The following is a 22,561-nucleotide window of genomic DNA, read 5'->3' on the forward strand; positions in this document are numbered from 1 at the left end:
AAGTTCCCTTGATTACAAAATTATTATTATTTTTTTAAATTGACTGTACACAATTATGCGAGTTTAAATAACGGCGAGTTTCTTTATCTATCTGAATATTCATCGCCTTCGTTATTGCTTAACATGTATGCCTCGAATAATAAATACTCGAATATTTGATTAGTAATAATGCAAAGTGACGGCGCGTTCGATGAAACGTGATTACATTCAACAGACATGCTATTCTCTTCATTTATCCCGAAGAAACTCGGTCAAGCGTAACTTCTCAGCGATTAATATCCTCACTTAGGAAGGTTCCGAGAATAATGTCGCGGTACGGGCGCGACAGCTGCTCGAAGAATTCCTTTACTCAGATATCACGATATTAAGATGACGCGGAGCAGAAGGGAAGTCGGAGAAGAAAGAATTACTTACTTTCCTCGCATTAAACGCCGTCTGATCGAGCGCAAGGTCGTACTACTTGGGTGGCTCATAAATAGTGTCATTTCGATTCGCATTTTAATACTCTTGTATAAATTCACGTCATAAATAATTGCGCGAAATCAAAGCGATGATTACGCGCCACATCATTGTATTATAACGAGAATCAAGTCTTAAGTTATGCAACGCCGCAAATTGAAAATATTACACAAAATAAAATCGCCTCATAAACATGTCGCTAAGCGAAATTTGACATGAAATTTATCACACTGTATTTTTTAGTGAAACGCGAGCGCTTTTAAAAACCGCATATTTCTTTTACCGTCACCTTGGAAAGATTTTTTACGCCGTACCGGCGAACGTCGACAATAAAAAGCGACGTGCCATTTCTCGCGTCTTGCCCAGCTTACATCTTATTCTTCGTTCCAGGCAGTTTTATTATCCGCGTTACAATTCTTTCAGTTTGATGCGCGGCGAATAATTACTATACGGAAGACGGCGCGGCGGGCATCGGCATTAAGCGTTTACTACTCTCGCAAGCCGGGAGATTGAGTGCACGACACGAGAGAGGCGTAAAAAAAGAAAAAGAAAAAAAAACGTAATTCTCTTCTCGACTTATGCCCGCCGCGTCGTTCATCTCGTTTTCATCGATTCACGTTTCTTCGGCGAACTCGCGCGAACGACTCGGACTTGGTTTTGCCGCGGAAACCTTCCTCCGAAAGGTCGGTGACTTTCATAGTTTCAGTGTCATCCTTCATCTGACCGAACGTACGCTTCCGTTACTCGACATCGCGGAAACGTCGAAGGGAGACACAAAACGAATTCGACACCGAATTCTCGACATACGCGAAGAAACCAACCGCCTTTCTCGTTCACGTTACACGACACGACGACGCTCCGGCAAAAAGGTTTGAAATTACTACGGGAACGTCGATTGTCCACGTTTCCCTCTTTTCATCGGAAGGTCTAATGAGAGATATTCTTGGAGTCGATATCGAGTGATAGAAATTACAGCTAATCGCTTCCGCGAACGCTACGTCAAAGTGATATCGCGATGACGCGCCAGTCCGCGTCATTATCTAAATGTCTGAATGTTGTCGGACAAAGAAAGAAGCGCACGACACGGTTGTTAATATTATGCCAGGGAAATAACCTACAATCTTCCCATCCATCGACCGCTATTTCTGTGCCTTGCACGGAACGATCAGCCGAGTATGTATATCGCATTATACATTCATGATAAGTGCAGAAGCCTCGTAGACATCGCTGTGCTATTGCATAATATTAGGACAAACGAAAATGACGAGCGAGCATAGATAAGCCGATAAATGAGATATACAGAATTTTTTCGCGGAACTTTTTAGATAAAAAGAACGATCGGATTCGCGGAATTTTCGCAGCATGCGTTAATTAAAAATCACCTGTGTTCTTCTAGCCTCCGCGGCGGATTACTAATGATTTTTATATACAGCTCGCCTTCTCAACACCGCGAAAAAATTACCGCCCTCGCGGTCTCGCGGGGACATGGCACGTATCATTTTTGAGACGCTACTCGCGGATGTGCACGGATTCTCGTTTGACGCTCGTCATACCGCGCTTATACGGTGTGTGCGAGTGTTCGTCGGCGGAATTCTCCTTATATTTCGCGGAATCTTCCCCACGCTGATCTTCTCGCGCTTTAATATACCCGCGATTACGCGCCAACTCGCGACTTTATGAGAAACGCCGGGATTCGCGTTTCCCTGCTACGACGAGGAGAAGACGAAGAGGCCGCGTAGACGGTCGGATCGGGAGAGGAGGAAGGGGGAGGGGGAGGGGGATATTCTTTTATATGTCAGGGAGCAGATTTCGTGAATTCATTTTTGTGACGGATATATGCGCGCGGAAGGGGCGCGAAGAAAGCGGTTCGTCTGCAGGGAAATGACGCGATCGACGAAGACACGAATCGCAGATAAAGTTTATATCTCTCTAAGATCGATATTTGATATCGTCGGCTGATATGATGTCGTCGCCGTTGGAAATCAATATTTTTCATGTAAGGCGACTTGGAAGGAAGCCATTATTCCCGACGATTGTCGGAGAAATGTCATTGATAATGTAATTGATTTAATAATACAGTAATGTCAAGCGACAAAAGAAAGATTTGTCGAGTGTGCGCGGATAATTTGCTTTTCTGACTTTGGCGTGATCGCGATTTGCGAGGACGCCAAGTTGAAGAATGAACCTCTCGAGAGCGGTAATCGTGCTGACTGTTACAAGATTGAATATTTTGCACCGATACTTCACAACGGCGCCCGGCGCCACGACAGGCTCTCGGGCGAACGTTAGCAAGGGGACTCGGTATTTCAATTAAGGCCGAAGCCTCGGCCCGGAGTAATTAGAGACGAGTGGCGGGCGAAACGCGAGCGCGGGGCAAGACGGTTGTGCATTAAACTGTAAATCTGAGAGCACTTATCGCGACCACGCTGGAATTGCATAGATAACCGAGGGCGGGCACGAATCTTTCCTCGGAACCGGCTCGCGCGCAGACGAAGTCGTGACGAGCGAAAGCGAAAGAAAATCGCGAAGACCGTAATGCCGGACGTTAAGACGCTGCCGAGATCGATCTTTACGGCGATCTTGACTAAAATTTTGAAGCACGTGTGATGAAACGTGATAAGTTAAAGTTAGATTATCGATGTAAGTCAAGTTAGTATTTTATACGGAATTAGACGCCGGCAAATTATAAGACACGTGATTACAGGCGGAATTACGACATCAGATGCGCGAGTTTCTCATAAATCTCGTGAAGTCGACGGTAAATCAGCCGTTCACGGCGAACGAGCGATCCACCTCGACTTTTTCCTGCTTTTACCTATCCTTTCGGCGGAATGAAACCGTGCCAAAACGCCGATGTGTGGCTTTTACGAAGCACCTGCTCGGACGGTTTCAAGTAGTTCCGGTTCGCGACGGCGCGGCGGCGAGGTGTGTATGTGTGAGCGCAAATATACTTCCGCATATACACGAGCGACCGAGCTCTGTCCGTTCGTCCGTCCGTGTGTTTACATGCACGCGACACACGATTTATGTGCATCTCGAGCGGAGCGCTCGCATTGATCGCAACGATGCACCCGGGACACACGTAATAACGAATCGTTCGTGCAACGAGCCGCTACTCTATAAAAGAGTACGAGATTGTAGTTGGAAAAAAAAAAAGAATATTTTGAATACACATGCCGGAATTACGGGAAATATCGCGGAGTTTGGAAACGTCGAGGGAAACGCCAATTGGAAAGCGGTCCGAATTATCGTCATTCTTTCGTTACTACCGCGCGTATTTTGTGTCCAATTTTTCCGAAATTATCGACGATGAATTTTAACGCGACGAATTTATCGATAATGATTTTGTCCTTTGTATATATTTCCAACGCATATTCGCTGGATTTTATATGGATGCTGCTTTAATTATCATGAACTAATGTCAGACTCGCGTGCAATGCGCGCTAACTTTTTGCATTAACTTCCAACGCAGATCTCTGGAAATGTGGAATTAAACATTTTTTCGCTCAATTTGTTCAATCTTCCTCGTTTACTGCCGCGCGTAATTATTTTCATACGTCCATCGAGTTAACCAGATCTCATTCGCCATCGCCGATAAGTATTTACAGATCGATTAAAACGTCAGGCGGGCGCAAGTAATATTCTTCGTGAACGTCGTGAAAAATGGCTTCCTGTCACGGAAGTCTCGTGTATACAACGACAGCGGACGATACCAACTCTGATAAATCATTGTAGATTCATATTTTTTTTCTCTCTCCTTTATGTATTCCGTCCCCCCGTTCTAAAGCCGCGTCTTATGAAGAGGCTCGTCTGCCCACCCTCTTTCGACCTGTCTCGGATAGAGCTCGCGATATTTATCGCCCAATCGCCCAGTCGCGGGACAACTTAAACTCTAGATCCACTTGATCATAATTTATGTACACAATTACCTTCTTAAACCGTACACGCGACTATAATCGAAAAGGAAAAGGTTTGAACGTATGCACTTTCTTCCTTTTATTATTACACACACGCTATCGTTATTATTAATTCCTGAAATAAAATATATATTTCGGGCACCATTATGCTCGTCGCGGTCGATATCTAGGTGGGTCGATATCGCGCGTCGCGTCAAAATCAAATTTATGATTGTCATTATTAACATATGTCGCGACGAAAACGGTGGGAAAATACTTTTCGAAAATACGACCGTAATTAAGTCGAGCAACACGTAATATAAGGAGGCCCGAAAATGTTTATATCCTGTTGTATAATTTTGCAACGCTATTCTCAGCGTCAGACACGTCGTCGTCTGATCTAAATATCTAAATATATCGCGCGCGCCCGATACGATCCCGAAATTAGATCGCGATAACGAAACAGGTGAGCGACCGAGATCCCTTAATCGTCCCAAGAGGACGTATTGACCACTTCTATATCCGACAACGCGTTGGAACTTATTCTGAGGCTGGAAACTATTCTGAGGCAAGCGTTCCCGATCGCTACTTTCGCGCCGCGGCGCCGGTGCAACAGGAGAGAGAGCAAGGCGTCCTTATCGGAAAAACGTGCTTATCGCGGTTGTATATCGAGCTGGATGCCTTCGTGTACTGCATAAAACTTCCGCGTTTCGTTCCGTTCGACCCAGCCGCGCCCGACGGCGCGGCGTGGCGGCGACTACGGCGGATTTCACGACACGGAACGACCCGGGGATTCTATTTCTACGATCCCTCGTTTCTCGACTTTCGACATTGTTACGTATATTATCGCGACTTCCCTCTCGCGGTCCCGTCCGCCTTGGCATGTCGACATTTATAAAGCTCGCTCGAGACGTCGGACACGTCAAATTTACCGCCTTCTTTCTGGCGATACGTTCGTCGTGTAATTCAATTGTATTCGTAGAATGCATTTTAGTTTAGTAGGTACACGTCCACCGTGGACTACATGTCTATTTTATCTCAGTTTATTCTAAATTGGATACACATCCCATAAGATGCATTTACATGCTGTTTCCCTGTTATGAAATTTTGCTCATCTTCTATAAACATATATAGAAATAATAACTAATTTCTATAAATTATTATAGAAATAATGAACAAATAGCTGGTATAATCAACGATTTCTTTTCAATGTGTGTGACTTTTTAAATAAAAATTCTAATAGTATCTCAATGCGAAACGAGCTTTCTTTTTTTTTCGGTTCTACTCGCAATTGATCCGCATTGTCACAGTTCGAAGATGGACACAGCGTTTCAACTCACTTGCAGACCGAAGAGTAAAATATATCGTTCGACCTATTAATCATTTGTCGCTGTCGGAACATGCGCGACTTCGACCTTCGGTCGATCGATTATTCCGACATGATGAATAAACCAAATTTTAGTCGAACGAGTGTTACATCCTGGTGTTGACGACACTCAAATTAATGACTTCGATAAACTTGACGGCTACATACGTGCAACGTAAATGCAATCCACTGTGGATCTTCTGTGCCAATCCAACGCGGACGTCGTCGTTCGCCGACACTTTAGCACGTAAACGACGCGTTTTACGTTCCAGATATCCGCTCTTTTTCTATCCAATTCTTTTCCTATACTGCCGACTGCCGACATTCCCGTTCCGTTTTTTTTTTACGTTTACGCAGCTTCTTCGGGAATTGGTTCTTCGGAATGAGAGAGAGTCCGCGCGATCTTTATTCTCACGACGTAGCCGGCTGCCGGACGAATTCCGTCATTTTGTCGACGATCGTATACCGAGCGATCCGTCATACGCGAACATCCGGACCGTGCGACGACGAATCGTCCGTGATGTTCGTGAATTTACAGCTCGTAACCACGACGACCGCGTTGTAAAATATTTCAGACGAACGGGAATTCGAGCGCGCTCCGAAACGCGCGAAAGGGATATCCGAACCGTCGCGTCGGGGAACGGTATGGCCATATTTTTTTTACCTCGTACGTAGGGTTTTTACACCACGCTCGTTTTCGTTTTATTCCAGAGCGAGACCCTATGCATTACCGGGATACCGTCTCGATTTAATAACCGGAAACCTGGAACGCGATTGGTGTTTGACCTTTGCTCAAAAGCCGGTCCGTGGAAATATTTGCGCGGAAGCGGTCGTATCCCGAGCGAGAAGTATCTTGCGGGAAAATGCGAGTCGATTAGAGCGTCAAAAAGCGCCCGGGAAGAATTCTGCCGCGTGCGAACCGTATAATATTGAACTTTACGAAGTACGTTGATATCTCAGAAAATATGGGAGTCAGTAACTCAGAAGGAGTATTCTTTAATAACGTCGGAATCCACTTTTCTCCGGCGAAAAATTCCGGACGAGCGATTTCGTATGTAAATCGAGATCTTTTAGTCACGTTAATCTCACATATGCCTGCGATCAAAATCTGCATTAAAATAGTAATAATTTCAAGTTGTATATATGTTTGATAAATTATCTTTTTCTTTAGAATTTAACGTTGCAACGTTGGTTAAACGTTACCGTGTTACCGCTCTCGTTCTCCGACACGTTAACATTTATATAAAAACCCATTCGGACATGTGCAACATCGCCTTACCCAGCAGAGAGAAAAAGACATTTTTCGTCTCGCAATCTCACGATTTTCGCGGCGCGGCCGGCCATTGTGATCCGAGCTAAAAGGCTTTCTCTTCTTCGCTGCTAAAGGGGAGCCCGTTAAGGGCTCTTCGCTTATCAAGCGAGCATTCCGCGGGAAAAGAAAAGATCACGTGCGCGCGATCTAATAACGAGCTTTTAGAGTACAGACATACACAAATACACTCGCGCGCGCACACACAACACAGGGAGATAGCAGTGTATGTGTGTCTGATGTGGCTGCAGCTGCAGTTCGGCTCGACACTTCGCCGGTCGCGCTGGTTGACGATAGCGGTCCAGCTCGGCGCACCCGATCAAAGCTCGTTTTTATGAGGCCCACGCAAACCGTGCCCGATTGGAAAAAAGAGAGGAAAACGTTGAAAGGGGGGAGGAGCGGCGAGAGGAGGAGATAAGCCGAGCAAGACAGGCTTAACGAAAAAACGAGTTATGAATTACTCGCGTCCGTAAATAGTGGAGTTGCGGATGGGGGGGGGGGGGGGGGGTGCGCCGAGTACACGCCCCGCCGGGTACCACCGGGGTGCTTATGCAAGTGCATACGAACCCCCCCGGGTAAACACGATCCTCGCGCACATAAACATACGAGACGCATACAGCCCCGCCACGACGCGGTCTCATCCCAGTTTCGCTCTGCCTTTTTCCTCCCTTCCCCCTTTCCTTGCCTTTTTTCCTCTCCCTTTCCCCCGGTGTCGTTCCTCTTTTTGTTCGTACGTGTCCGATACAGCGCCGCCTTGTTCATTTCCAGCGAGTCGCTTCATTGATCAGACCGTGTATTTGGCGGCGCGCACATATGTAGTACCGTGCATTTCAGAATTACTTTATTCCTCTCCGAACCGAACGGATTCTTTCGCTGCTTCTCGTGATCGATTTTTTTCCTTAGAGACATTTTATAATTTTCCTCTTGATGGTCCTGGTTTATATAATTCATGTATCTGTATTAATATATTTCAAACAGTGTTTTAAACAGAGTTTTAATAATTTACGTTTGTTTGCGACCTTTTTCAATTTTCCACGTTTCCGGGAAATGTAATTTATATATGATTGAAATATTTGGCCGTTTATAAACTATCTCTCTCTCCGTTAAAATATTTCAGTTACTATTCGACGAGCGCGCACGCATGTTTCGAATGTTTCGGCAAACCGCAGAAAATCATTCCGATCATCTCTAGAGGAAAAGGCGAGGGCGTACCTGTATTTATTAGAATACTATGCACGGTCGAATGCGGTTTTAACTTCCGAATGCGAACTTCGAGTTATGCGGCGTGGTCGCCGTAATTTACTCGACATTCTCGCTGATATAACTATGATATACGTTGATTAGAATTTATACGCGCACGGACAAATAATAATCAAACTTCATCATGCTCATATTCCCTAGCGCTCGCGCGCTCGTACCGACATTTGTTTAGTATCGTGCGTTTATGATTTCGTCTAATTAAATGGGTGTAACGCGCGCAAGGTACCCTCAACGCCGCGATCAAGTCGGAAATTTACCAGACGTACTAATTGGTAAACGATGTCTATATCCTGGCGATGGTGGAGGGTAACTACAGCATACAAGAGTCCAGACTACCTTTGACTCGAAGTAAACAATAAAATCGATCTCCATGAGGAGTTGAATCCCTTCATGCGTATATTTATCTTAATACGCAATTTAATATTCAAAAGACCAGTCAAACTTTACATTATGAGCCAATTATAGTAATTATTTAAAATTATATTATTTAAATATAAAAAATATGTGATTCAAAAATATAATAAAAAGTTTGAGACGCTATCTTTTATATGTATGTATTAAATAGATATATAATGTTAATTGACGATATTCGAGCAGTGAGATCTTCCACACGAAATTAAGGAAGGGAAGATGTGCGTGTAGAGAATCTCCCCCACCGGCATGAAGTAAACAAGTAGAGTGTCTCTTGCTGTCGGCGGAGATCGACTTGCAGCAAGTTCGACGTTTCGTCGACCAATCGGCCGGAAAATTGCTCGTTGACCGGAGTCCTACCAACCGGAAGTGCAGAACCTTCGCGCTCGAATCGGCGCACAAGACGGTGGAAAATTATCGTGTATACGCGCTGCCAAATCGACGATCGAGCCGTAGTCGATAGCATTCCACTAAGCTGAAAGACAAACCTTAACCACGAATTCATTCAGTTGTTCTCTGAGATCGATTTTAATTTGATTGTTCGTAAAAAGGGTAAGAGACTACAATATTAGAAACTACAAACTGATAGAAAAAAGCATGTTCTAATAGATTCGATTATAAATAACTAAAAATATAGGATTGTGAATGTCACATTTTTTCTACAGCGTTAATTAAAAATATTAAATATGCCTTTACAAGTAATAACCCATTAAAATTGCATTAAATTAAAGTGCACTTCAATTTAAGTGCCATTAATTTGCAAGAATATGATTTCATTATTTACTCGCTATTCAGAAGACTGATGAATCGAGACTCTTTAATTTCCAATTATTCATAATTGACGATTTCTTGGTATACTTATGCAGAACGTATCAACACTTAGTTAATTAAAGAATCTGCAGCGCCGGACGGTATCGAGATAGTTTCGGAAATCTCGTAAATCTCGGTAATCAAGCCTCAAATTGAACCGCCGTTAAAATAAAGTTCCCTTGAAATTCGCTGAGAACTAGGTTTTATTCCCTATTTACACTTTCGAAGTTCACCTCGCCTTTAATTTTCAATCGGCTGTAATTCAAAAACTATCGACCTCTCTCTGAACTTTTGAAAGCGCTATTTTTCTTCACTGTTCCGGCGCCTGCGGTCGAAGAAATGCTATCGAAGAAAAAGTTCGATAGTTCTTAAATGCTCATATACATACGCTAGTGATTATCAATTACTTTTTATTTCATTCGAAAATTTTAATCAATCTTATGTATAATCACGAAAGAGACAGAGATCACATTAAAACATAAGGATTTATAAAATCTGTCGAAAGGATATTAAACATACGATTGTTATTCTTACGAAACTCAACGTGCGTTAAAGTGTCGGACCGACTGATATGCAAGGTGCATGTTTTTAAGACAGTTCTTCCAACATGGAGAGTCTGAAATACGGTCGAGTAGTTAAATCACGGTAAACTGCGCGGTATTCTTCGCGCTGACCCGCGCGCACACGTCGCACTACGTCTCTGAGTATACGAAGTGGCGGCTGAAACTAATTGTAAGTAGTAAAATAAATCTCCGCCAGCGCGCGGGAGGAATGGCTGGGAGAGCAAACGAGGACATTCGAAGGAATAGCGGCCGCAAACAAACTGGAGGGAACATATACGCAAGCCGGTGGTAACGCGCTCCTGCAGAAATTACTTTGTTGAAAATCGCGAAATGTTACGTCACCGAAGATTGGGCAACGTTGGGCGACGATAAGCGGGTCGCGTAAATAAAATAATTCCTATATATGTATATTCGCTGAACGCGAGCGCGTATCTCGCTGTCCCGAATATCAACGCTGTAAATCAACAACTATTTTCATACGGTTAAAATTAATTCCCGTCTGGTTTTATCGGCAAGTGGGCCACGTCTATTCTGCAAATAGCCGAATCCGGTACAAACACCAATCTTAATTTACAACTAAACAGATTGTCTATGGCAAACACCTGCGGCGTACATGAATCCACAATATCCATCGTCATAGAACGTAACTCGCATGATTGCAAAATAGCTTTGAGGCTTGTCCATTTCAGCGAGATTGCAAAATGATTCGGTGTTCACTCTTATAACAAATACATATACAATGGTTGAATCGAAATAACAGAAAACATTTTTTATCGGGTTCTATCTGTTTTTTATTAAAAAATTTTCGCGACATATCCTTTACAATAATAGAGATTCGAAGTGTGTGTGCATGCCTGCGTGCACGTGGACATGCCACTATACATGATACTAACAATAAGTCAAAAGTTACAGGAATTTCAAAATATTCTGTACAGGGAGATATAACGTTTCCGGTTCATGTATTTCCCAATAAATAGGTACGTAACTGTTCTGTCACGGGTGAAGCTTCGTCAATACTCGCGTTACGTGTATATACACGCAACATTTTCATCTGAAAACGACATCAAAATACTCCTTCGTCGGAATACAGTACTGCGATATCCCACTTGCATTTTACTGTTCTCGACACGGTGGAACTGTATTATTCAAGTGGCTGTTTGTTGAAACAACGCTATACACCACCGCCGCGTGGAAACTGTTGGAAACAGTTTCCTTATTCGTATTTGGCCGTATACGTTGTATTTTTGTTAAGTGAAAGCTATTTTATAAATTCGTTTTTAGCACGCTCGTTTCGCAATGTGTTTCGCAGAATCGAAAATGGTACGGGAATGTTTTTACTGTCTAGTTAAAATATAAAAGGGAAACGGGACGCGGAAGCGAGTGTTTTTACTGCCGGTTTAATTTATACAAACCCAAGATCCCCTTTTAACCTCCATCTTCAACGGAGAAGATGATTAGCTTCGTAAAAGAATAACATCCGCATCCGCGATGGCGGAACAGCTGCATTTCCTTGAATTTTCGACACCGCGGTATTGCGGGAGTTCTACGGGAAGACACGCGATATCGCTTGCCGCACGCTCGAGAGAACGCCGCGACGCTGATGCGCTTTCATCACGGTGGTACTCAGCGGACGGAATGAAATCGAAGAAGAAGCGGAAGGAGAAAAAGCCCCGAGGAAGACGAGGAAGAAGAGAATGGAGGAAAACGAGAGAAACAGCACAACGATCGGTACCAGTCTCGTCGCTGTTCGTAGGTGGTCCCTACGGTGGTCAAAGGTATACCTCTACTACGCGGAATCGACCCTGGATATCGCCTTCCCGACGCTTGATCTTTGAAATGCTCGCTGACGAGGACGACCTATATCTCGGATCCGCGGAATTGTCTCGGGCACGACGAGGGGAGAAGGAGGAGAGGGGAGTGCTTTCTTTCCGCCGGGAAAGACGAGCGTGAAATTGCTCGGATGAGCGCGCGCGCGCGCCACGGCCGAATGAATGGTCTGACGAGCAAATATAAATTAGATTGAAAAGTCGACTATGAAAAATGTCCTCCTCGATTTGGGACACTGTAGTAAGTGGCGACGGTGGTAATGGCCTCTGGTGCACCCGGCCATTGACACGTCGAGCACGGAAAAGTTTTAAATCAATGTCACCCGAGCGTCATATATCGCCGTCGATGGTTGCAATAGGTCATATGTCAAAGGAATATTTTGTTGCGGATAAACATTGTAGCTTCGACGATATATTTTTAATCGACAACGAACGGCGTAATTAAACGTGTGTGGAGGAGGGTGGAATTACATTGCAGATGGTCGACGGAGCATAAATTGCTTACATTCACAATAATTAGTACTATTTTAATAGTGCCGTTTCTCAGGATTAAATATTCATATGCAGTAGTTATTTGCGTTTAATTAGCGGCGCGCGGCACCAATAGCCCCTCGGATTACGAATTATCGCTGAATTAGGGAAAATTTTAATTAAGGCATCAACGTTACGGCGCGATCATCAATGAAGTGCGAAAGAACTTCCTGAGAAGAAGAACAGGGAATTCGGCCGTTGCGCGCCGAGAGCGGGAAAGGGTGAGCGCGCAGCGCGGGGCTGGGCGAAAGAGAAACGGAAGATGGCACACGATCTCGTAAGAAGACGCCACTGCACGCTGGGGAACGATAACGGCGGTTCGGGGCGTTCCCGGATGCACGCCAGAAACCAAATATAAACGGCTGCGCGCTGCATAAGTTAATTAATTAAGTTGCCGCTCTTTACGTTATCACGCCGCCCGCGCCGCCGCCGATGCATTATCGCATCGGGTTTGGCTACTCGCTTTGCCGTCGAGAATTTCCGAAAATATCTCGTGAACCGTGTGATCTAGAATAGAAAATTTCTGTTAAAGAGACCTAAACTTTTGTCGAGGAACACCGCGATTATCGATACGCTGTGTATATGTTCCAACAACGTTATCAATTTTACAATTAACGCAGGCATGTGATGGAAGATAAGAATCTGCGTCAGTCGGTCAGTCGCGAATTGTTTTCGAAGGAAAAGTTCCGTTAAAGAACTCGCGGAAAGAGAACTATTTTACTTTTTTTTTTAAAGCAGCGTAATAATGCGGATATTTTGATCACTGGCAGATTTTCAAGCCACAGCAGCGGACAATGCCGCGATGCATATTACATTATGTGTTATTGCACGGGCGCTTTTTAAGAGAATTCCCTAAGGTGCAATTTCGAAACTTCTGCTGTTATGTGTTTTTTATTCATAATCAGTGCGACGCCCTCAATTACCTCATCATTCTTCGAAGATGATATTATGGCGATTGTTTACTTCGCATGGGCCTTGCCCAGATAATTGCGAAACTGCCGTCGATCCGCGGTGCAATCGATCAATATTTTTACATTTTGTTTTAATTCGGAGGGTAACAGCTGCAACGACAGATCTACGCTCCGTTTTTATACGTTATGTCTCTATATTCTTCGGCAAATATTTTCGAACATCCGGTCACCGCGCGCATCTCGAATACGTTGACATACGATCACCATCAGTCAGGTTGAAAGCGATTTTTTACTTATTCGATTGCATAGTGATTGAGTATCGTTAACTGTCGATATTTGGTCAAGATATTGTAGTATTTTCGTCTATCGCATATCCTGCGTGATATATATGTCGTTTTATCTTTTTCCGCAACAATTTGATAGTGCTTTAACTATTTGATGAAACAAACACGTTCGAGAACCACGCTTTTTTACACATTGAAATTTAAATATCATTTCTACGAATCTTTTCTTTTTCTTTCTCTCATTATCCTGATATTTTAAAATGGCTTTCGCTAAGTGAAGATAACGATAGAAATATGCTTTTAGATAATTGTTTTAATTTTTTCCGCGTTAAATATTTTTCCTTATTCTTTTCTATATCTATTTCTTTATATTTTTACTCTATCTGTGTTATTCTAATCGCTGACTTCCCGCGCTCGCGACGCCTTTCATTTCGCGTTCCAAAGTCAGGCCATGAGCTGTTTAACGCCCCCGTCTTCCGATATACATTTATGTTTTTACACACGCGGTACGGATATCGGCGAGGGTGGCCGGCTGTTGGTGGATCGTACCGTATCGTGATTCGCCCGGAAAACTGACATCGATCAATCATATCGCAGACGAGTGTCGGTTTCCACGAAGTCTCCCCCTGACGTTCGTCACGTTTTATTACAATGCTTTTATACGACCGAATGCGCACACAGCTCGGCTACGGGGGATATTTTTTCGTAAAAAGACCACTCGTCCCCGCATGCCTGCAAATGATGGTTCGCGGCGAATAATGAAATTTTGACGTTTGCGCGAGCATATACTTTCCGCTGGTAAAAATAACGTAACGCTCGACGCGGTCTAAAAGCACGGCTGAATATTTAAGGAGGATTATCATTTTCCTTACTATCTCTTGTACCATTTGTTTATTTTTTTTCCACACTTTGGCGTACTGAAATAGCGACTTCATAAAACTTTTAACACTCTGACCCGGTTCTTGTATCAACCGATCTCGATTTAGATTGGTTGATCACTAGCTAGTATCACTATCTTGAAAAATGCACCCTGTTATTTCAGTCATCTCCGGGAACAGATTTACGCGTCTCGCGTGACAATTTAAACAATTTTAACAAGAATAAAATTGTGGCCATGACAATACAGGAATGTCGCAAATAAAATCTCATGGTTTAAACTTTATTACGGTTGTATGTTTGTTATTTACGACACGTTAGTCGAGACGATACGGTTCGTAAAAGTCTATAACTGCGCCTTAAATTCGACTATCAAAAGCCTCCGTGACTTACAAATTCGCTCGAGTTTTCAGGATAGCTCGCCCGGAGAGAAATGAATCGGTGCTTATGGAATATCTGAAAGCTATCGCGTATTTTCTCTTTTATACGATTAAACGATAATTTTCCTACGCGGGCGCGCGCGAGCTTTATGTATTCCACCGCGAGGGCGGAACGCACGTTCGTTCCTTTCTTGCGTCGCGGTCCTTGACAAGCGCCGGAACAAGCGCAATTAAATTGAATCCAGCAAAAAATTCGTCCGTAATGCCGCCCGCGAAATCCCCGGACGCGGAAACTAGTTTCGCGAGAGGCGAGCCATCGAGAAGTAATATAAACTTTATATCCCTCTTCACGGGGCGGAGAACTCGTAAGACAAATATATGTCGAGATCGTCGTTTCCGGCTCGCGCAACGGCTTACGACGGGACGCGGTGCTCCACGGGGTTACAGTGTAAACGTATATCGCCGGGGGTCGGCCGGGGTGTATACAGATATGAACTTATATACGCGGCGTGTCTTATACGTACGTATAGATACATGGCGCGCATGAGGCAGTCGAGTTTTCAGATTCCGCCGTAAAGGCGGTCGGCCGTAAAAGAATTGCGTTAAACTTAACGTTCGGCCGTTAAGAAAGGTTCTGATAAAATAAAATCTTAATCCCGCATGGGAGAAGAGATTTAGGGTGTTCTCCCCTGTTTTTTTTCCGTCCTAGTCGCCGCTACCGCCGCCATTCTGGGCAGGAAGGGCGCATCGTGCTCCCGTCTTGCCGAGATCAGCCTTAACGGTCCGCTGGACCGACTATTAACCGTATCTCGCGCGCCTAATCCTTTCAGATCTAAATTTTTATTTGTCCGCGGGAGACCTTATTTTTACAGCCTAAAGGGACGGACTTAAATGGCGTTATTCACACACTGAGACATCCCCCCCCTCTTCTCTCCGTGATCTCTTTCTTACTGATTCCAACAATCCTAGCGAGATAAAATAGTCTCAGTTTTAAAAAATTTACTTTGTCACGGTGCATTCGGAGTTTAAACAATTCTCCTAGTTTTTAAAATTCAACTTTCACGACCTCGTTTTCGATTCTTTCGTTATCTAACGCTTTTGTACGTCTCCTTTTCAGCAAGAACGGATACGTGTGCGTCATGTTCCACAGGAGGGACGAGCACGTAATAGAGATGCAACTGTCGGAATGGGGCCAGCAGCCCGACGATATATGCAACTCGAGCACGTTCAACTCGCACACGATGCCGTACACGACGTTCATCAGTAAGTAAATTCTGATCTCCTAATCGAATTACGCATTGTCGTCGCAATATCACGTCGCTGCTGTAAAGTAACTAATTGGGCTTTAATGCGGGGTGTCAACTTTCCGAGCCCCGGCAAATGTAATATACGCAAATTTGATTACGCTTAACAGTGCTCAGTTGACAGATCGTGTTATATGTTTGTTACTGCAGTTTCAATTAACGCAGTTAAACGCGACCGGTCCCGCCGTTAATGCATCCCGGCATTTTTGCTTTGTCGGTATTACAACCGTAATCAATCGAGGGTAAATTAATTTGCCGATATTGCGACCGATGAGGCTGTTCGCAAATTAACTTGCAGTTTCTTTTGGAAGTTATCAAAGGGCAGTTCTCTCTCCCCACCTCTCCCCCTCCCCTCTCTTTCTCTCTCTCTCACTCGCTCGCTCGCTCTCTTTCGCTCTCCTTTTAAAGCGAGTCAGCTACACTATCGTTCGATTAATATTTGCGGCTTCTTAATTTTCTATTCACCTCGACGTTGCTTTCGCTCCGAACGGAAGCGCGTTAAAGTGCACGTAAAATAAAACATGTTCGAGCATTCCGCGGGCGTGAAATTTCTTCACGATTCGCGGGAGATCCATTACCGCGAGCGAGCGAGAGAGAGAGGGAGAGGGAGAGGGAGGGAGAGAGAGAGAGAGAGAGGTGCCAATGTAACGGGATCGTAAAATATATATGCCCATTTCTTTCTTGCCGTAAGCCAAGATTAAGTAGATTGGAAATTCGACCGCGCCCGCGTTGCGGCCGGAAACCGGAATCAGGAACGTTTGCTCGAAGGTGATTTCCGGGCCTCCCGGTGCTTTCGTGCCAATTCGAAGCCCCCCGATAGAGCTCTTCGTTTTTCTTCCGATTCATTGGCCGCGTCCCCTGGTTTGTCTCGATCTTATCGAGTTACTCTGACAGGAGATAAGCGAGTCAAGACAGAGCGGTGCGCAAAACAGAGAGAGAACTCGAAATGTTTCGCCCGACCAAGTATTTATGAATGTTCTATCGTTGCTTTAAATAGTATTGGTCTCGTACTGACGCATTTGTTCATCCTGGGATTTTTCATCTAGAGAATTGTACTCTATCGATGAGAATATATCACATCGTATATACTCTTTGCAAACGCGTACGTTACATCGCAACTCGCACGAGCTCTGCTGATTCGCCAGCCATCCGATACTCTGCTTCGGAGTTTCCGAATAAAACGTGATTCGTGGTCTAACGAAAGAGCGCTCTGTTTAGCTTCTAAAGCCAATTCCAGACATCGATCCGTGAGAGTCCGGCGACGTCGGGATGTACGGCGGTCTCACGGACGATTCTCTCAAATGCATATACACTCGGGCGCGTGATTTGTCTCGACTTTCTACGGGTTCTTCCCTAGCCCTGACATATGGATTCACGTGCGTTTCGAGCGGACAAGCTCCGCGTATAGAAAGCATTCTAAATTCCGTTATTTTGCTTCATCCGCAGGTCCCTCGATCAATTCGGAGCCAATTTTTCGCCCGCGAGAGCTCGATGAAAGTTCTAGTAATCTTCCAACATTCGATTTTAAATATTTTTGCAACTAAGCCTGAACTCTTAAGAGTCTTTTAAAGTAAAAAGTCTGCTTAAAATTAAACGAGGAATAAAAGTTTCGTTATCTATCTTTGCCCCGAGGGCTGTTTCGCGAAATTTCCTAGATCCTCAATGCTATAGCTCAAGAATGATTGATGCCTCGACATTATTGCGAAGGATAAATCTACCTCAAATCTGTCCAAGAATCTGTACGTGAAAGGTACTTTGGAGGGGGCCTGTTACCCATGTACCCGGTGATGGAAAGTACCTATGTACTTGCTAGAAAGAGAGAGAGAGAGAGAGAGAAGCGGACGAGCGCGTTCGGCGAGAAGTTCGCGAATGGCGGAGTTTAACAATCAATTCGCGAAGCGCGGGTTTATGAGCGCATAAAGGATCATATGCCGGAGATCTGTCGTAAAGTCTCTCTCGTAGAGTCGGCTCGCCTTTCAGTTTCTCCTTAGCCCGATTCCAGCAACGTTGACGAAGAGCGGAGCCGTTCCGCCGCGTCGCCGGCGCGGAATTTATCGCGCCGACATTCGCGCTCGTCTTCTCTTTTGTGCCGCGGCGCACACTCACCGGATACACGAGCGTGTTACCGCCGAGGATTGCTCGGCTGAAAGTTACACCGTGTAAAAGTAGCATTTCCCAATCTTTTTCAACAAGACTATGACATTTCTCATATACATCTATATGTCCATTTGTCTATTAATTTCAAAGTATAGTTTGAATAGAATGATGTTTTTACTGCGCGTGCAGCACATCTTATATCTTATCTCAGTTTGTTTTCTTAATTTTAACAACAAATATTTCAATCATGTTGAAGTTTACTTAAATAAACTCAATAATGACACTTTTGCAAATGCGTTTGCTTTTTCAATCTTTTTTAAAACTTGTTATTGGTTGAGAAAGCCTGATGTAAAGTTTAGTCCTGGCAAGACAGTGGCTGATGTACCGAATATGAAACCGCAAGAAAGACGCAAATATAAGAGCAAGAATCTTTCGCGCGTCAAACTTTTTGAACGTCCCGAAAGACTCGCCGTTTTGACGTTGAACGCAATAAACAGCGGGTTCTTACCTTGACGCGGATCGTGTTGCGTTAATTTCCTCTAGGAACAAAGTAGAACGCGTTCACGTTAGCGTGCGGAACGCGTCGACTGCGTGTCGATCGCGTATCAAATTGCTCGGCTAAAAGTTACAATATAAGCAGCGATCTTCTGTCGCTTGTCGAGGGATCACGTGAAAGTTAATGGAGGCTGTTCTTCACGCGAGAAAATTTCAGAAAATTTATAGACAGTCCATTTATATTTTGTCGCTCCATTTGTATGTTGCTTGATCAATTATTAAAAATAAAATTGATAAAAGTGCGTGCCAATGGGAATTGCTGTATCATGATCTGATTAAGATAGCGAGACACGCGAAAATAATAAATCATCTTTATTCGTTTTCAGCGTCCGATCCGATGACCAGGCAATGCCCCAATCTCGGTCGCTACAATATCGTATCGTTGTTTCGGCCACCGAACGCCGACAATGTTGAGAGCGTATTGACCGTCGACGGCGAGCAGAACGTTGCTAACGCAGCGGAGGTGCACGACGTGAGAGTGCCCTCGACAGCGTTCCCAAGCCAGTGCCACCACGGTAGTGTACGTAGACTGGACATCGGTTGCAGGACACCCGATCGCATGGAGTTCGCCACGTCTTGCAGCGACGAGGCGTTATCCGGTAAGGATTATCCCATCTGCTTCTCGTGAACGCGTTATTTCAGCTTTAGAATACTTCCTAGTGTCTGAGAACGATGGTGCACATAAAATTTAATGAGAGATACAATTTTATTATTTATATTATTTCGTTATTTGCACCACAAAAAAGATAACTCGGCGAGAGCTTTCAATTCTCAGTCTTATATGAAATAATAATTCTACCATTTGAACAAATAGTTGAAAAGATAGCTAGAAATATTTTTTTTTGTCCTAAAATTAGTTTATTATCTTATCTGTATATTATAGTTTAATCGCGATTTCTAGCGACTTATTTCGTACGAGGGCATTTGTGCGCTACGAAGATTCTTTTTGTACCCCGTGCGATTTCACTTAACTAAGGGAAGTTAATCAAAGAGATTGTCCGATAAGCGACAAGAAGATTCCATTCACGACAACCGACGAGCTTTGAAAGCGCTCGCAAACTTCGACAGATTCTCGACGTGTGACGTGGGTCGGCATGGTTAACGGACATAATCGTCGTCGTTATCGTCATCTTTAAATCTTTTTGACTTCTTTTCTATATCTGCGGTTCTATAAACTATATAACGTATTTTCAAAAAGAAGCTTCCGGGGACAATGTGAACGGCTCGAAAAACTCGAGGCAGTCATCGTCGTTCATTGTCTTCGACATATTCGGAGCAGCTTCGTGGTTCAGTAGAATGTTCAGCGTCCGGGATGTTCAAGAGAGAGGAGAAGGAGGGAGAGGGAGAAGACTCGACATGGGTTGGAGCACGTTCGCCCGGAACATCTTATCGGATTACCCGCACCTCCCTCTCGTCTCCCGTCCTAGTTCGCGCAAAGTTATCACAAGTGGTGATAGTTAGTTTGCGGAAAGGCAGCAGGCGTCACGGTTGCCGAAGTATAGCGCTTGCTTACGACCGCGCTAACTTTGTGCACTTCGTTTGACTCCATACATAAAAATTGACACGTCGCGCGTTGTCGGTTGACCAGGACTTTTTCCCTTGCTACGTCTGCACAATCAAACTAATTCGACTGATAATAAATTATATACATACATCGAGCGTTATTATTACAGAGATCCATTAATTTCGACGGGATATATCCATTTACGCATTCGTACAAAATCAATCAAAACAACTCTATGGTATCAAATTCTCCTATTTTATCAACGTCAGTGTGTAACCTGCGTGTTTAGCTCGACAACAATGATAATAATAATAACAAAGTGATCCCAAAGTAATTTAAGGCGATTTTCAGATTAGCTAGATCGTCGAGAAGATAAAAGGCGGGTTAAATCCCTTGTGAAAAGCAAACGATACGAATGCGCAGCGCGTGCGAAGTCGGTGGTGTTTCTATGTGTAATCCGCGAGAGCATTGATACGTTACAGAACTACCGAGCAAGAGAGAGCGTTTCGTAGCCGGGAATTATTTTAGCGGCGCGAGTTACCGGGACATGTTGACACAACCGAGGATTTAGACACTCGAGACCCGTGCCTCGCGGCTGTCGACACGGGATTGTATTCCGAGACACAGATACCAGCGACGATGAAGACGAGGACAACGGCGATGAGAAGGCAGAATGGCCATTAAGATTTCGTATAAACAGCGCGCTCGGTGCGCGCTCGGTGCGCGCTCGGTTCGCGGCTTATATAGAACGACGTCATCGTGACTTCCCGAGCGCGATCGTTAATCGTGTTGTTATCGTACCATACCGAGTCTCTCTCTCTCGTTTCGCGTCGGAATCCGAATTCGTCAGGCAGGAAAACGATGGCAACACGTGTTCTAAATTTCACGGACTTTCTTGTCTAATTATGCACCCTAATCTCTGAATTCCCGACGAATTTAGAGCCGCGTTTCGGGGTCTTTGTTACCAAACGCTGATTTACTTTTAGAATTCGCGTGCGTTTGCGTTTTCCGAATCGGCGTTTTCCGGGAGAAGTTTACGGCACAAAGTAAGATAAACCGTTTTACCGTTTCTCGAAGAATAAAATTACTCGATCGCTTTAATACATCTATCGAATCGTTTCATCAGATTAGGCGTACGATGATCGATCGTTAATTTATCCCAAGCCGCGTCGCGTTCGTGAATCCGGGTGAACAACAGGTAAAAAAAAATTGTACATTTATTCTGATACATCAATGTCAACGCTTAACGCGTTTAGTTTTTACCGTTGATAGGTGCCACTGCCCGTCGTCGAACACGATGCGCGGTTTCGCGTTTCCTCTTTACGCGAAGTCACGAGCTGTCGGGGGCGACCGCAGTAAATTCTCATCTTACTATCTCGCAAGTACGATCGGGTATCGTCGCTCGAAACGTCACTGATATCGATGTGTCGGAAGGATTTACGGCCCTCGTTTATTCCTCTTCCGTTCTCGCGCGCATTGTTACGGCCGGAAGGCGGAGGAGCAAGTGCCGTAAAAATGATGACATAAAAGTAGCTTCCCCGGACGAACGAATCGCATCTCCCCTCCCCTCCCCCACCCTTCATGGATACGTTAATTGAATGGTTGAGGGATTACGGTTATCTCGTCCACGCGATAGCGAAATTATGAAAATTTATGAGCGATAAATCCAATAGTATACGTTTTGATGAGACAATTAATTTTCGTAACTATAATTAAAAATAAGAATGTTAATGTAACTCAATAACTCATGACTAACACCATTCCATATTTCTACTTCACGTACTTCCTTAATGATCTGCTATAATTTTCAACGACTTAGAAAATTTCCTGCTACACGAACTAATTTTCCTTCTTTTGTTATATCCACGGTACAAAACAGATGCCCTTTTTAGAGTCGGAGAACAAGCTTGAGCAGCGACGAAGATAATACCGCGTCTCATTAACGAGTTTATGGCCTTTTTCCATCTGCTCCGTCAAATTTGCTTTGTGTGGCGTAGCATGTTATTGTCGTCGGTTCTTTAAACGGTCTTGAAAAAGAAAAAAAAACTTTTCCTATATACTATGGGCGCGAAGTTATACGGGCGCCCATAATCTCGCTCTGCTTTCGCAGTACTTTAAGAAATCGAGAAGTTTAATGCGACTTTGCGCGCGGTGCTTTTTAGACGCGCGGAGAATAACTCGCGGAACAACACGCTGCCCATTTCTTTCCTTTCTCTTTC

General features: G+C 44.2%; 1 protein-coding gene across 1 annotated transcript in view; it reads left to right on the top strand.

Moving 5' to 3' along the window:
- The window catches only part of LOC112451713, a 34,455-nt gene that overhangs the window by 8,218 nt on the left and 3,676 nt on the right, over nucleotides 1–22,561 (top strand). Inside the window, exons 5-6 of the mRNA XM_025011535.1 lie at nucleotides 16,000–16,145; nucleotides 19,165–19,437. Coding sequence (XP_024867303.1) covers nucleotides 16,000–16,145; nucleotides 19,165–19,437 — 419 coding nt within the window. The remainder of the gene's footprint in view (nucleotides 1–15,999; nucleotides 16,146–19,164; nucleotides 19,438–22,561) is intronic.

This window comes from Temnothorax curvispinosus, unplaced genomic scaffold, assembly GCF_003070985.1.
Source record: "Temnothorax curvispinosus isolate PA1 unplaced genomic scaffold, ASM307098v1 QBEX01002454.1, whole genome shotgun sequence".
Classification (NCBI taxonomy): domain Eukaryota; kingdom Metazoa; phylum Arthropoda; class Insecta; order Hymenoptera; family Formicidae; genus Temnothorax; species Temnothorax curvispinosus.